This window comes from Alosa alosa, chromosome 5 (assembly GCF_017589495.1).
Source record: "Alosa alosa isolate M-15738 ecotype Scorff River chromosome 5, AALO_Geno_1.1, whole genome shotgun sequence".
Taxonomy (NCBI): Eukaryota; Metazoa; Chordata; class Actinopteri; order Clupeiformes; family Clupeidae; genus Alosa; species Alosa alosa.
This window is the reverse complement of record NC_063193.1, coordinates 25353346-25365695: the sequence shown is the minus strand read 5'-3', so window position 1 is coordinate 25365695 and position 12350 is coordinate 25353346. Positions and strand designations below refer to the sequence as shown.

Sequence of the window (12350 nt, the reverse complement as noted above, 5' to 3'; positions counted from 1 at the left end):
CTAAAAAAAAATTTTTTGTTTGTTTGTTTCTTTCTTTGTCTGTTTCTCCTGAAGTGTCACAATAGCCCAACCCTTGAACTGGCACAGTTTCAGCTATTGTGGCTTGTCTGCACGATCAACTGATTAATTGACACAGGTAAACAGAGGGTGAAGGGGGATCATGGCTAAAATACTTCAGAGTGGAGATAATCAAAAATCAATCCATGACATCTTTCTTTTTCACCAAAAACTCCACCTTACCTTTTTTCTTGTGGTACTCATCCTCATAGTTTTCGACTGCTTCCTCTTTGTAGTTTCTCAGTTCATTCTCATAGATCTCCACATAGTCCTGCTGCTTGGGCTTCTTCTTGCCTTTCCCTTTTTTGTTATCTTCATCACTGTCCGCTCCTTTCTTTTTCTTCTCCTCCTTCTTCTTCTTCTTCTTGGAGTCCTCATCTGCGTCCTCTTCCTCCTTCCCCTTGTTTTTCTTTTTCTTCTCGTCTTTGGATTTCTTGTCTTTGGAGCCCATGTTGGCGTCCTTCACAGAAGACGCTCTCCTCTTGCTCTCCCTCGTGTTTCCCTCGCTCACTAACACAACAACATCCGGAAGCTTCTCTGCTCTCCTCTTCTTGTCTTTGCTCTTTGCATTGTCGCTGTCGCTGCTGCTCTGCTCGCCCCTGATCCATCCATCACTACTCACCTCTGGCCCATCCTCCTCTTCCTCCTGTTGGGCTCTCTTCCTCCTCCTCTTGGTCTGTACCTTTAGCTTCCCACTGCCTTCCTACTTTCTCCTGGCTGCTCTCTCATCCGACGCATCGCTTCGGGAGTCAGACTCTTCTGTGTTTGTGTGACGGCTCTTCCTGGTATTGCCAGTACAATCTGTGCCACTGACCTGGCTTTTCCTCTTCGTCTTTGGTTCCCACTCCCTAGCGTCGTCATCCTCTTCTTCGGTTTCCTCCGCCGCCCGCTGTGGCTTCTTTTTTTTTTCTCTTTCGAGGGAATCTTTAATTTATTTACTGCTGTGTAACTGTAACTGGCTCCCGTACGTCCAGAGTGAAAGACGACTTCTTTGACCTGTGATGCTGTGGCGACCTGCCAGGGAGCTGGAGCCAGAAAGCAGGCCAGCTCAGTCTGCTGCCAAGTTCGACCAGGGCTGTCCTCCCCACACTCTGCGCTCCACGCTCCACAAACCATAACCACTATTGTTGCTGTTTCATTAAGAATTCCATGTGACCCACACACACCTGTAAGTAGACACCTATTGGAGTTTCTAGTCAGCTCAAATTGCACATTTATACACTCCCCTAGTGTATATTTGCCTCTATATCCTGATATTTGTAGAAGATTCCTGTTTTTGTTTTTTATCATTTCTGTTAGGGTGTATGACTAATTTGAGTTACTTTCTAAATGTATTGCTTATGTTTAATGATATGACATAGTGACAAGCAGTACCCTATACACTATGAACTATTTTGCTTCTCATTCAACAGGTAGCCTCTTTATCCACTTCTGATTGCTGATGTCCTGTAGCGCTGAAACTAAGAGATGACTATGATCTGGAATTGGTTGTGCTTGAGCATGAGAGTGGGGAGGCCCATAGAGAAACATCTGTACTTCCTCTCATCACCACATGGGGGACACCTTAATGCACACTCTCACAAAGACCAGGCAAAGCACTTATTCATCACTGCAGAGATGGACCCTCTAAAAGATTAAAGACTTTGGATGAATATGATAATAATAATAATAATCATCATCATCATCATCATCAAAATACTCATGTTACACTGTAGCTTGAATGTCAGTCGTCATTTGTCACTTTGGATAAAAGTGTCAGCTAAATTAGTAAACAAAAAATAAATTAAACTAATTACACATAAATAAATAGATAAGCGGATTGATGCAATGAAACTGTTTAATTCATTTAGTAAGTTTAATATGAGACAGAATCTAACTGGAATTGGCGTTGTATCAATACTAACATATACAGAACAACCTTTTTAAAGTTTCTATTTGCATACATACAACTGGGTTTTTATTCAAGCAAATATTATTTTTACCATCCATATTCAAACCTTTCCCAAAGACATCAACAGGAACAGCATCAGGTCACCTCCAGATCCGTTGTGCAGTCAGCTTCACGAAGGGTCCGGTCTCTGCTTACAGAAAGGCCAGAGGTTTGCACATGAACTTTCCTTCACAGAAGCCAGCCTCACGTCCACTGTTCCAGTGGTGTCACCCACTTCCAAACTGCGGGATTGTCATGATATGCAGGAGAGCATTCTTTTCCCAAGGTTGGGAGAGTTTATTTTCTTTCGGAATCCGGAGAGATCCAAATGCAAACAGAGATGGCCTGATTGGCGGAGGGGGACATGTCGCGCAGATGCGAGAAAACAAACACCGAATATCCCAATGTTTAAGCAGGAAGTTGGGTCGGAAATGAAGAAGGCGTCTGAGACTGCAAAATGCCCAAAGATAGCCTCTCTGGACCTGCATACTTGGATACTGCAGCTGCTGTAGTTTTGGTGGGTCTGTTTCAGACATCAAGTTTGGGTGAGACCAGGTAACATACTGTATGTCTTGACTGCCTCTTGGTATTGTAGGATCTTGTCTCTCTCTCTCCTCTGATAGGATGAGCTGCACAACAACTTCTGTCAACGTTTTTTTTTTTTTTTTTTTTCAGAGACTCACTTTTTGGTCTGACCACATACTTCTCTAAGATTAATTGAGATCCTTCAACTTGCCCACCTGGCCATACGACGCAGGAAATCATTTTTCAAATCATGTCACTCGGTTCAGTTGGGCTTTCTAAAAAAACTGAAAAAACTGCACACTCCCTGATACAAAAGGGGGCACACAGCGCAAACATCCACTGATTTATTTGCGCACTTGGCTGTACCATACTTGAGTAATTATTGTGGATCCATTCATGCTGGCTAAGATTAAGGGCCCTTGCTTCTCTCCAGAGGCCCTGGGGGTTGATGGGATTATTTTAGGTGCTTACGATTCTTCAGGTCTAGGCATGCACACGTACAAAATATCAGAACGTTTACAGAACACTAGCTGCTGACTGAACGCTGTGTTTGTGCAGTCTCAGGCTCTCTCGTTGGTAAGGGCGCTCCAGTAGAGTGACTGTGATAATACAAGAGAAACGTGTGATATGTAATAAATGTAGACTGTGTGGATCATTATTGTCCATATTGGATTGCAACAATACAAAGGTTTGAGGTTGTGATAAATGTGCTAAATCAAGCAAGGATCAGTGAATCATTACACAAATATGGCAAAAGCATGACATGTGCCTTCCAATTTTTCTGTAATTTGTGTTTGAAAACGAACTTGTTTGAATGTGGACAGGGACGCAGAAAATGTACCTCCAGTTGTCCTCATAATAAACTGGGTGTGAACTCTGTAACTATGTTCCCTCTGTTGTCCTGGAAGTGGTTGGCATTACTTATGTACTCATGCCATGTGCCATTATTTCCAATGCTTCAGAACCCTACGCAAAAATACAGTGTTTTGCCATACTCTGAAACATCACAGTAACCAACGGGCCTCTGGGCAGTTCCATAGCCTTCCCTGGTAACTTCTGTTGACAACAACGGGGAGGCTGTGAAACTGAGAGGCCCAACATGATCTAGATGAGCTCAGCGTAAACAGAAATCAAAGCTCCATCCAGTCCAATCTGTGCTCCGTGGCCTCTGTTCAACCCAGTGCGTCACTCTAGCAGTGGCTGGGAGAGAAGGGGTCTGAGACACTCTTCCGCTCGCCCTCTCTCCCTCTCCTTTAGTTACCACCACTCTTTGATCTTTCAATTAAACCTGCTATTGATTCAAATTCAAATCGTGTTTTAGTGTGCACCTGAAAGGCAGAATAATCAAGTACTCTCTTTCTCTTCTCTCTCTCTCTCACACACACACACACACACACACACACACACACGCACACAGTTGTGAGCAGTATCATGAAGGAAAGCCAGTATTTCTCTCCTGTGCTCACCAAGCTGTCCCATAACAGAAGACTAGAAAGTGATTGCTTGTGAGATAATTCCTCGCTGTAATCAACAGTCATTGCAACTGCAAATTAGCTGCAATAATGAAAGATCAAAAATACGGAACAAGGACATTACAGATGATGTCCAGACCCAATTAATAAAAGTGCCAGATTAGGACATCCCCAGACTTTATTTCTTCTTCTGCTAAAATGGCATGCTCTGTGTGATGTATGCGGACACAAAAACCCTAGATTATGTAACACAAATACACACACACACAAGCACACATACACACACACACACACACACACAGGCCTCTCTGCCACATGTAAATGACTCTTGCTATAGGCTGAGTCCTCTAATTCATGAAGGCCTGTGCTCCATTCAGAAATCATTTCATGGGAACGAGCAGCTGATCCTGGCTTTGAACTGCAGGGTTAAGTCTGCATGCAGAGTCCCTCACATGTTTATGCAAGCATTAGCGGTGCACTGAGGGGCTAGGAGATTCCTAGCCTAAAGCTCTGGTCATCAGGAGACCTTGAATTTCCCCTGGGGATCAATAAAGTATCTATCTATCTATCTCTATCCCCTGCCTCTGCTCTAGTCACACTACCCTTCTCTCAGGAGCCTCTCTCTGGGATGCTCCATCATGTTGACTGTGCTCAGGGCCAGGAGTAGTCAGCTCTCATATCACTCACAAGTCTGTACCAAAGACCTGCTATTTTAAGACTGTTTTTTTTTTTTTTTACAACTGAACAGCTTGTTCCAAGTCTGTGAATCATAGTCCAGCAGTTTCTTAACATCCAAATACATTTTGTACCTGTGACCTTCTTGTAAGACTGCTTTCTGGGAAAGGTCCGTATCATTCTTGATCCTTAAGGATCATGAACTTTTCCTTGGAATGGACAGTAATTGAGGGGACGTGTCATTTAGACTGTAATAGGTTTGTCAACTGCACGTGGAATAGGCAACTGCCTATAGGGCTCCCTGTGACTGCCAACAGGCTCTGACAAAATCTTCCTCCCCACCCCAGAGAGTGACAGTCAAGACAGCCCTGGAACTAAAATGAAAATAATCTTTGGCAAAATCCCAGAATGACTAAGAAAAAGTTTCCTTGGTTCCCTTGGAAGTTTTTTCTACTTGCCTGCGGCCCCCCACAGTTGAGCTAAAGCCCTGTGTGTGTCTCTAGTGCCCAGAAGAAGGCATCTGTTTGCAGGGATTAGTGTAATAGCTTTAGATATCAGGGAGCTGGTCCTCTGGTATGTCACTCTCTCACTCTTTGTGTTTGTGTTTTTGATTGAAGAGAATATTTGTCTGTCTCTCCCCATGCCCCATGTTTTAATCACTCTGGACGGCAGACACGCTGTGGACCTTGTTTATTGTTGCCATTTCTAGAGAGGGACGTTCTCTTAGTCTTCATGGATCTAATGTGGTCTTAATAGTCCGCTGGTGGATTTGTTGATCCTGAAATTGCAGTCTTGAACCCAGATGGAAATAAAAACATGATGTGTTTGTTTGTGCGTGTGTGAACGTGTGTGAGCATGCGTGTATGGAAGTGAAGAGTTTTGGAGTGCACCCCATGCTGCTTTAGAGCTGACCACATTCATGTTTTTTTTCAACTTCCTGATGAGGACCATGATTACCTTTATCAATGTATATAATTAACCCTGATAACCAAATAAATGATCTCAAGGTTATAAGTAGATAAAGACATTATCTTTAAAGGGTCAATGTGTTAAGTTGGGGCAGCCGTGACCTACTGGTTAGCGCTTCGGACTTGTAACCGGAGGGTTGCCGGTTCGAACCCCGACCAATAGGCATGGCTGAAGTGCCCTTGAGCAAGGTACCTAACCCCTCACTGCTCCCTGAGCGCCGCTGTTGTTGCAGGCAGCTCACTGCGCCGGGATAGTGTGTGCTTCTGTTCACTGTGTGCTGAGTATGTTCCACTAATTCACAGATTGGGATAAATACAGAGACCAAATTTCCCTCATGGGATCAAAAGAGTGTATATACATATTTACTTAATGTACAAATGTGCAGTTATTGGAATAAAGCATCAATGAATTGCTATATACCTCAACAATACGCCTTAGTGTATTTGAATACTTTATTCCTAGAAAATAAAAGCCTTTTAAACATTTACAATCCTGCCAAGTGCCTGGATATGAATCTCTTCCTTCTCCTTGTTAACGAACACTTAACCCTTCCAAGAGCACCGGGAGACACACGGGACAGCAGCAGTGCTACAGTCCTCCTCTGTCTAGTATTGTATCTATTTCCTAAACTATTTCCCAACTGATTAGCAAAATACCCTGTGAAAAAGAGTTAGAAACAGATGGCTCAGAAACTCAACACTGTTTAATACATACTGTACAAGAATAGGGTTAAATTTTATTTCATAGTTTTATTCACATACAGAATCTCAGTAAAACCAGTATACAGAGATATCCATCTCTACAAGTTAAGTAGTGTAATGGCACCGCATCATGAAATATACTCAAAAGCAGACATACAAAGACAGTGGTTAGTTTGTTCATTCTGACATATCTAGGAGAAGCATTTTGATAACATGAACACACACTTTCCTCAGTGTCTTTGCCGTGGTATCTAATGTTTGGTACATGGAAAATACCAAACAAAACAGTTGTCATTAAAGGATAATTCCGGTATTTAGCACTTTGAGTCCCTTTTCTGGTTTGTTTTGGATGAACTAGAGTGGTGGACACCGACATTTTGACGATGGGTCCTGTCTCGAGTTTTCTGACTCGTTTTGAATCGTCTTTGATTACTTCAGAGTGGCTGCCTATGGGCATGCACAACCATGTCCTTAAAACAACCCTTAACATTCGTTTTCAAAACTGTGCAACTCACCGAGTGGTTAGTGGTGTTCGTTGATGTTCCAAAACAAGTAGCGTAGCGAAATACAGTTTCTGTCATGTTTTATTTGGCATTTCGTAAAATCCCATTGATTTCTGTTGGAAGACTCATTGCAATGATATTACTGCGCCACGTAACGGGGGCTGTTTACATTTGGTTGTAGTCTTTCCGCGAGACATTCTTTTACTGTCTATGCTTCAGGCTCAAATATTGAGCAGAAGTTTATACACAGTTGTGAGGTATCTGAAAAAATAGTTCCACTATAGCAAATAACACGGCTGAAAATCATACATTGCGCTGATATATTTGTTTTTAATAATCAACGAACACCACTAACCACTCAGTGAGTTGCACAGTTTTGAAAACAAACGTTAAGGGTTGTTTGAAGGACATGGTTGTGCATGCCCATAGGCAGCTACTCTGAAGTAGTCAAAGGCGATTCAAAACGAGTCAGAAAAGTCGAGACAGGACCCATCGTCAAAATTTCGGTGTCCACCACTCTAGTTCATCCAAAACAAACCAGAAAAGGGACTCAAAGTGCTAAATACCGGAATTATCCTTTAAGAGCCCTCCTGAACATAATTCATTTTATGATATATAAAATGTATGCAATGACATAAATATCTAATGTCCACAATCCAACAATCTGAGGATTTTGACTTTCATGAGCCTAATTTAATCTATGGATGGAAGTATATTTTCTCAGCTGCCTTGCGTCTGGAGATGTGTTTATGCAAATGTAATGTAAATGAATCAGTAAGTTTGACTGAGTGAATGTGTGTATTGGAATGCCTGTTTGTGTGGGTGATGCAAAAAGTGGCATAGTTTTTCAGTTTCTTTTTTTCTGTTCTTCTGCACATCTCAGATGCTTTCCATCTGGAATGTCTGATAGCTTACGTGGGCACTATTCGGAGGCAGGTCCTTCCCCTCGGATGATGGGCCATCTGAGACATAGCTTGCCCTGTCCCCTGCCTCCAGGGAGGGACGCTCAGACCTGTGCTGCCTGTCGACGGGCGGCTCCTCTGCCGGCCAGCTGTAGCCCTCGGAGCCTTCGGGCAGGTAGAGGAGAGTCTGCGAGGTGCTGCTGACCTCCCTCAGATCGTGAGATGCCAGCGAGCCGCCGTCTCGTGAGGTGACGGACGACGGCTGCTGTCCATCCCGGCAGTGAAAGGCCCCCTGGCCTCCCTGTTGCCCTGGGTGACAGGCCCCCACCTTGCAGAAGAGACACTTGATGTTCTGAATGAGCTTCAGGAGCACTGCTTTTCTCAGCAGGATGTATATCCAGGGATCAAGGATGGGGTTGATGGAGGCAATCCGGATCGCTTGGAGATCAGGGTTCTTCTCAATCCTCTTCTCCACCTCTGTTAGGTACAGCTGGTTGATGAACACCTGGGCCTGGTTTAACGTCATGGGCAGACCATAGAGGGGTAGAGGCAGAACAATCAATACAGGAAACTGGCCTGATAAACCCATTTAACAGAGAGGACTGATTGATATGGACACTGAAGTAGTGGCTAAAGCAACATCACAATGGACCCTGCAGACCAAAACACAGGTGGCTGGAGAGACACTTAACAAAGTACAGTGTTAACATAAAACATTGCTCAAGCTATCATTATGTATGTCCATGATATTGTAGGCTGCCATTGATCTCATTATACTGCATGACCCATACTGCAGCTTTTTGCCTGCCGTTAAAAGAGTTGCTTCCTTTTTGCTGCTGTAATCCCTCACAACAAGTACGAGCACATATCTGACAACTAAGACAAGAATGTGCTACACGGAGTAACTTCCAGAGAATGTCATTTTTGAAATTGAACCGATTGCACGGACCTCAAAAATAGCATTGGTTGATCAATTTGGGAGACAATGCTACTGTAACACTGTGTGTTTTTAAAGTCTTCAGACTGTTTTAGTGACATGACATCATCAGACACAATGGGACTCCTTCCTGTTGAGTTGCAAACAACAGGACTGACATCTGCCAAAGGAACAGCCATCTGGTTTTCTAAGACTATGGGTAATGCAACTCTAAGAACTTGTCCAAGGCCAAAGCTGGGAAGAACCAAAATCTATTTCAAAATAAGGGCAGGGGCTTGATGTGTGGAATTTCTTAGCCCACCATTAGTAGCACCAGCATTGAAAACACAGTAAGTGCCTTATGCAGCCTAATCCAATCTGAGTTGCTTTGAACTCATAAAAAGTCATCCTATAAAGTCAAAGTCAAAGTCAGCTTTATTGTCAATTTCTTCACATGTTCCAGACATACAAAGAGATCGAAATTACGTTTCTCACTATCCCACGGTGAAGACAAGACATATTTTACCAATTTAAGTCCACAGTCAAACATATAATGCTGATTAAATGTTTGTGTGTTAATGTGTTTGCATTTAACCCTCTCCCTTTCTCTCTGAATGTGTGTGTGTGTGTGCAGACATCATTTTATGCAATCAGGATTATTCTGTTTTTCTTGCACTTTCCTTTGACAAATCCCTCAGCACACTTGACTGAGTGAGGACTTTATGTTTTTCTGAGAGCCTCTTACCATTTCTAGAATGTGGAAACATTATCCCTACAACAATGCAAACACATGACTTGCAAGTTAATAATCTACCAGCCAAAATGCACTTATGTCATGATGGGGCCAAAACAAAAAGGGCAAATGAAACAACCCTTACTGTTTGAGTTCTAATGAATATAACAATATCAGGAAACGTGGCATGCTCACTTAAACGATATGCACCCACTCTCTTCAATCAGCTGATGTTAGGCTATAGGTTATTGGATACATTCAAAAGTAACACATTCAGATTTTGGCTAATTATGGCAGCAAATGTAGCTTGATGACAAGTATGCGTTTCAGCTAAACCTAAAGTGCCGTGTTTGCCTTAATGGGGTCGTCCTGAAAAGTAGGCCTATATATTTTAGGTTTGCGCATGTGAGTGCAAAATGTATTAGAGACTTACAACAAGAGGAATTGAACAAATTAGGATGACGGCAGATGTGCAAATCAACAGTATGACCATTTGGATTTCTGCACCCGCCAAGCGACCAAAGCTGCGTCTTTTCCCAAAGTCAGAATTCCGTCCCGGTTCATTCCCGAGTGACATTCTCCGTACGAACCTCCGGTGCATTCGGATAAGAGCCCCACACACCAGTACGTTACAGATGACGGTAACTAGGATGAGGATAGAGCTGAACCCCGCATACATATAGGAGTAGACTGCGTTTGTGGTCACATTACTCCTCCAGTCAATGAAACACCAGGTTTGTGGGTACTGCATTTTCATCTCCCCAAAACCCATGCTTGGTAACGCGCAAAAAAATATGTTGGACATGTATATCCCGAAAAGTGTAAAGCCTGCCAGTTTCTGGTTGATATATTCATTGTAAAAATAAGCATGATTGATTGCAAGGTATCTTTCTATCGACATTGCGCATATTAAACTAAGACCGGCCAAGGAAAAGAATAGTAAGACAAATCCGAAATATTGGCACAGCGGGTCCCCATCCGGCCAGGAGCCTTTGACATATGTAGCGATAGTGACGGGACTGGCTAAGACGGTCCCTAAAAGATCCGTAACAGCAAGACCACATACTAAAGTGTAAAACGTTGTCTCTTTCTGCTCCTTTCTGGACTTGCAAAGCACAACGATGGCGATGACGTTGCCCACCACTCCGAAGATGAACATCACCGAGGGAATGGTGGGTATCATGCTCCGCGAGGAGACGGTAGTACTATTCAGTTTAGTTTCTTCCATTCTGAAAAACGCGGAAAAGGACAACAGCACATATCACTGTTTTTGGAGAATTGTGCGAAGAGTGCATTTCAATGTTCTTTCCAGCTTTCCATGAAAAGTACTGATTGAAGTTTCATGTCCACTTGTAAAACTCATTTTTGCCAGTCGTCTCGCTCTCTCGCGCATCGAGTCTGCAAGCGTACCGATGGAGGGGTGACTTGTCTCATTTCCCACCACGAAATAAGCCACTTCAACGGCTCTTCAAAAAAAGAACAGAAAAGAAAAAGAACCCCCCCTCGGCATTTAACCTCCTCTCTACTCCGCCCTGACCTCATCTCTAAGGACAGGCTATTTTACATGGATGTCACCTATCATACAGTTGAGCCAAGCGACATAAATATGTTGTGTATGTTAAGCATGTTAAGAAACTGCTCCAAACTCTCAAGTTTTCCGTGATCTAGCAGGAACAAAATGTGTCTTCACAGAGAAGAATGGAGTTCAGCCTATAGACTTTCTTCCCATATTGTGCCTTTCTAGTTTGACAGTGTTGTAAAATATATTGAGTGATATATGGTGTATTACCTTTTTTATTCAGTGTAGATCATTCTACACCCAATATTTTAGCCCATATATTTTGTAAGTTTACTTTTTTTTTTAATGCTTTAAGGTAAAACTTTTTTGTACAAAGTAAAGTTATTTCATGTTCCTGCCACAATATCACCACTGCATTTGGAACAGAGTAAGGGTTGTTTTGAACAAAAAATAGAAACACTCTTTTTTTAAAATAAATAAATAAAATTAGAATAAAATTACCAATGCTGAATGGATATTTCGAATGTATTTACAAACAAAGCAATCTTCCTTCAGTTTTACTCTTATTATTATACTTCCTCAGCTTTGTTCATGCAAGCACTCCTTATCTATCTGATGATATATATATGTATGAGGAACAAGAGAGGGAGGGAACAAACCTGCAGCCACAAATTCTTAAGCTGTATAAAAAGAGCTGAGGTTTCAAATTATCACCTGGCTTTTCAATTGCTGAAGGCCCTTCTATTTCGAGCCATAACAACCACTCTGAGTAGAATACAATAATTCCTCTCTATTTACCAACAAGTAAAGACAGATTTATAGACCTGCCAGCCAAGTGAAAAGAATTGTTGCCATTCCAATCCTTCATTCTTTGAAGTTCCCCTCCAGTGTAATGTTTATCCATATATTTGAAGTGAAATCAAAAGTTTGAGTTTGTGGTAACATTTATGGGAATTATTTTATCGCTGCACATAATTCAACATGCTTGAGGGAGAATTCTTTTAGTCAAGGTACTGACGCTTAATTTGTCAAGTCATGTGATCAGTGATGTTAATGTTGAAGTGGACATTTGTGGGGATTTCCCATGGAACTAATCAGCAGAAGTATTTTCAAACATCAAATTTTTAACATTTAATGAAATTTAATGTGTTGATGAAATGTGTTAATGAAATTGCATCTCCTTGTGAGATGGCTCCCCATTTTCGAGAGATGGTTCCATGCTTTGCCACTATAAAGCTTGCCATTGCAAAAGTAATAAGTGAACTATTTGGAAAAGCATCACTGAAGTCTCTCTCTTTTTCTCTCTCTATCAATCTCTACATCTCTCTCTGTTTCTGTATGGAGACAAACATGGAGTTGAAGTTAGGCTAAACATGGGCTAAATTGTTGCAAATGTACATATTTGCATATGGCTAAATGGTCATTATGAATTCCTCTCAACTGTAATG

General features: G+C 42.1%; 2 protein-coding genes across 3 annotated transcripts in view; both read right to left on the bottom strand.

The window, feature by feature from the left end:
- Positions 1-508, bottom strand: part of loxhd1b (lipoxygenase homology PLAT domains 1b) — a 29829-nt gene extending 29321 nt beyond the window's left edge. The window contains exon 1 of the mRNA XM_048244529.1: positions 241-508. Coding sequence (XP_048100486.1) covers positions 241-508 — 268 coding nt within the window. The remainder of the gene's footprint in view (positions 1-240) is intronic.
- Positions 509-7291: 6783 nt separating this feature from the next.
- ptger4a (prostaglandin E receptor 4 (subtype EP4) a) lies at positions 7292-10815 on the bottom strand. 2 transcript variants are annotated; one of them, XM_048243630.1, is made up of 2 exons: positions 9817-10815; positions 7292-8245 (listed from the first exon to the last, which is right to left on the bottom strand). In XM_048243630.1, exons 1-2 carry the CDS (start codon positions 10609-10611, stop codon positions 7712-7714), a joined length of 1329 nt encoding a protein of 442 aa, XP_048099587.1. In that variant the 5' UTR covers positions 10612-10815; the 3' UTR covers positions 7292-7711. The 2 variants fall into 2 exon arrangements, with proteins under 2 accessions (XP_048099587.1, XP_048099588.1); XM_048243631.1 differs by lacking the exon at positions 9817-10815 and having other exon boundaries at positions 7292-8453.
- Positions 10816-12350: the final 1535 nt, after the last annotated feature.

Coding starts and splice junctions, on each gene's coding strand:
- ptger4a (XM_048243630.1), bottom strand. CDS start 10,611: ATGGAAGAAACTAAACTGAATAGTACTACCGTCTCCTCGCGGAGCATG. Junction 8,246..9,816: donor TTTGTTCAATTCCTCTTGTT/GTAAGTCTCTAA, acceptor ACGTTAAACCAG/GCCCAGGTGTTCATCAACCA.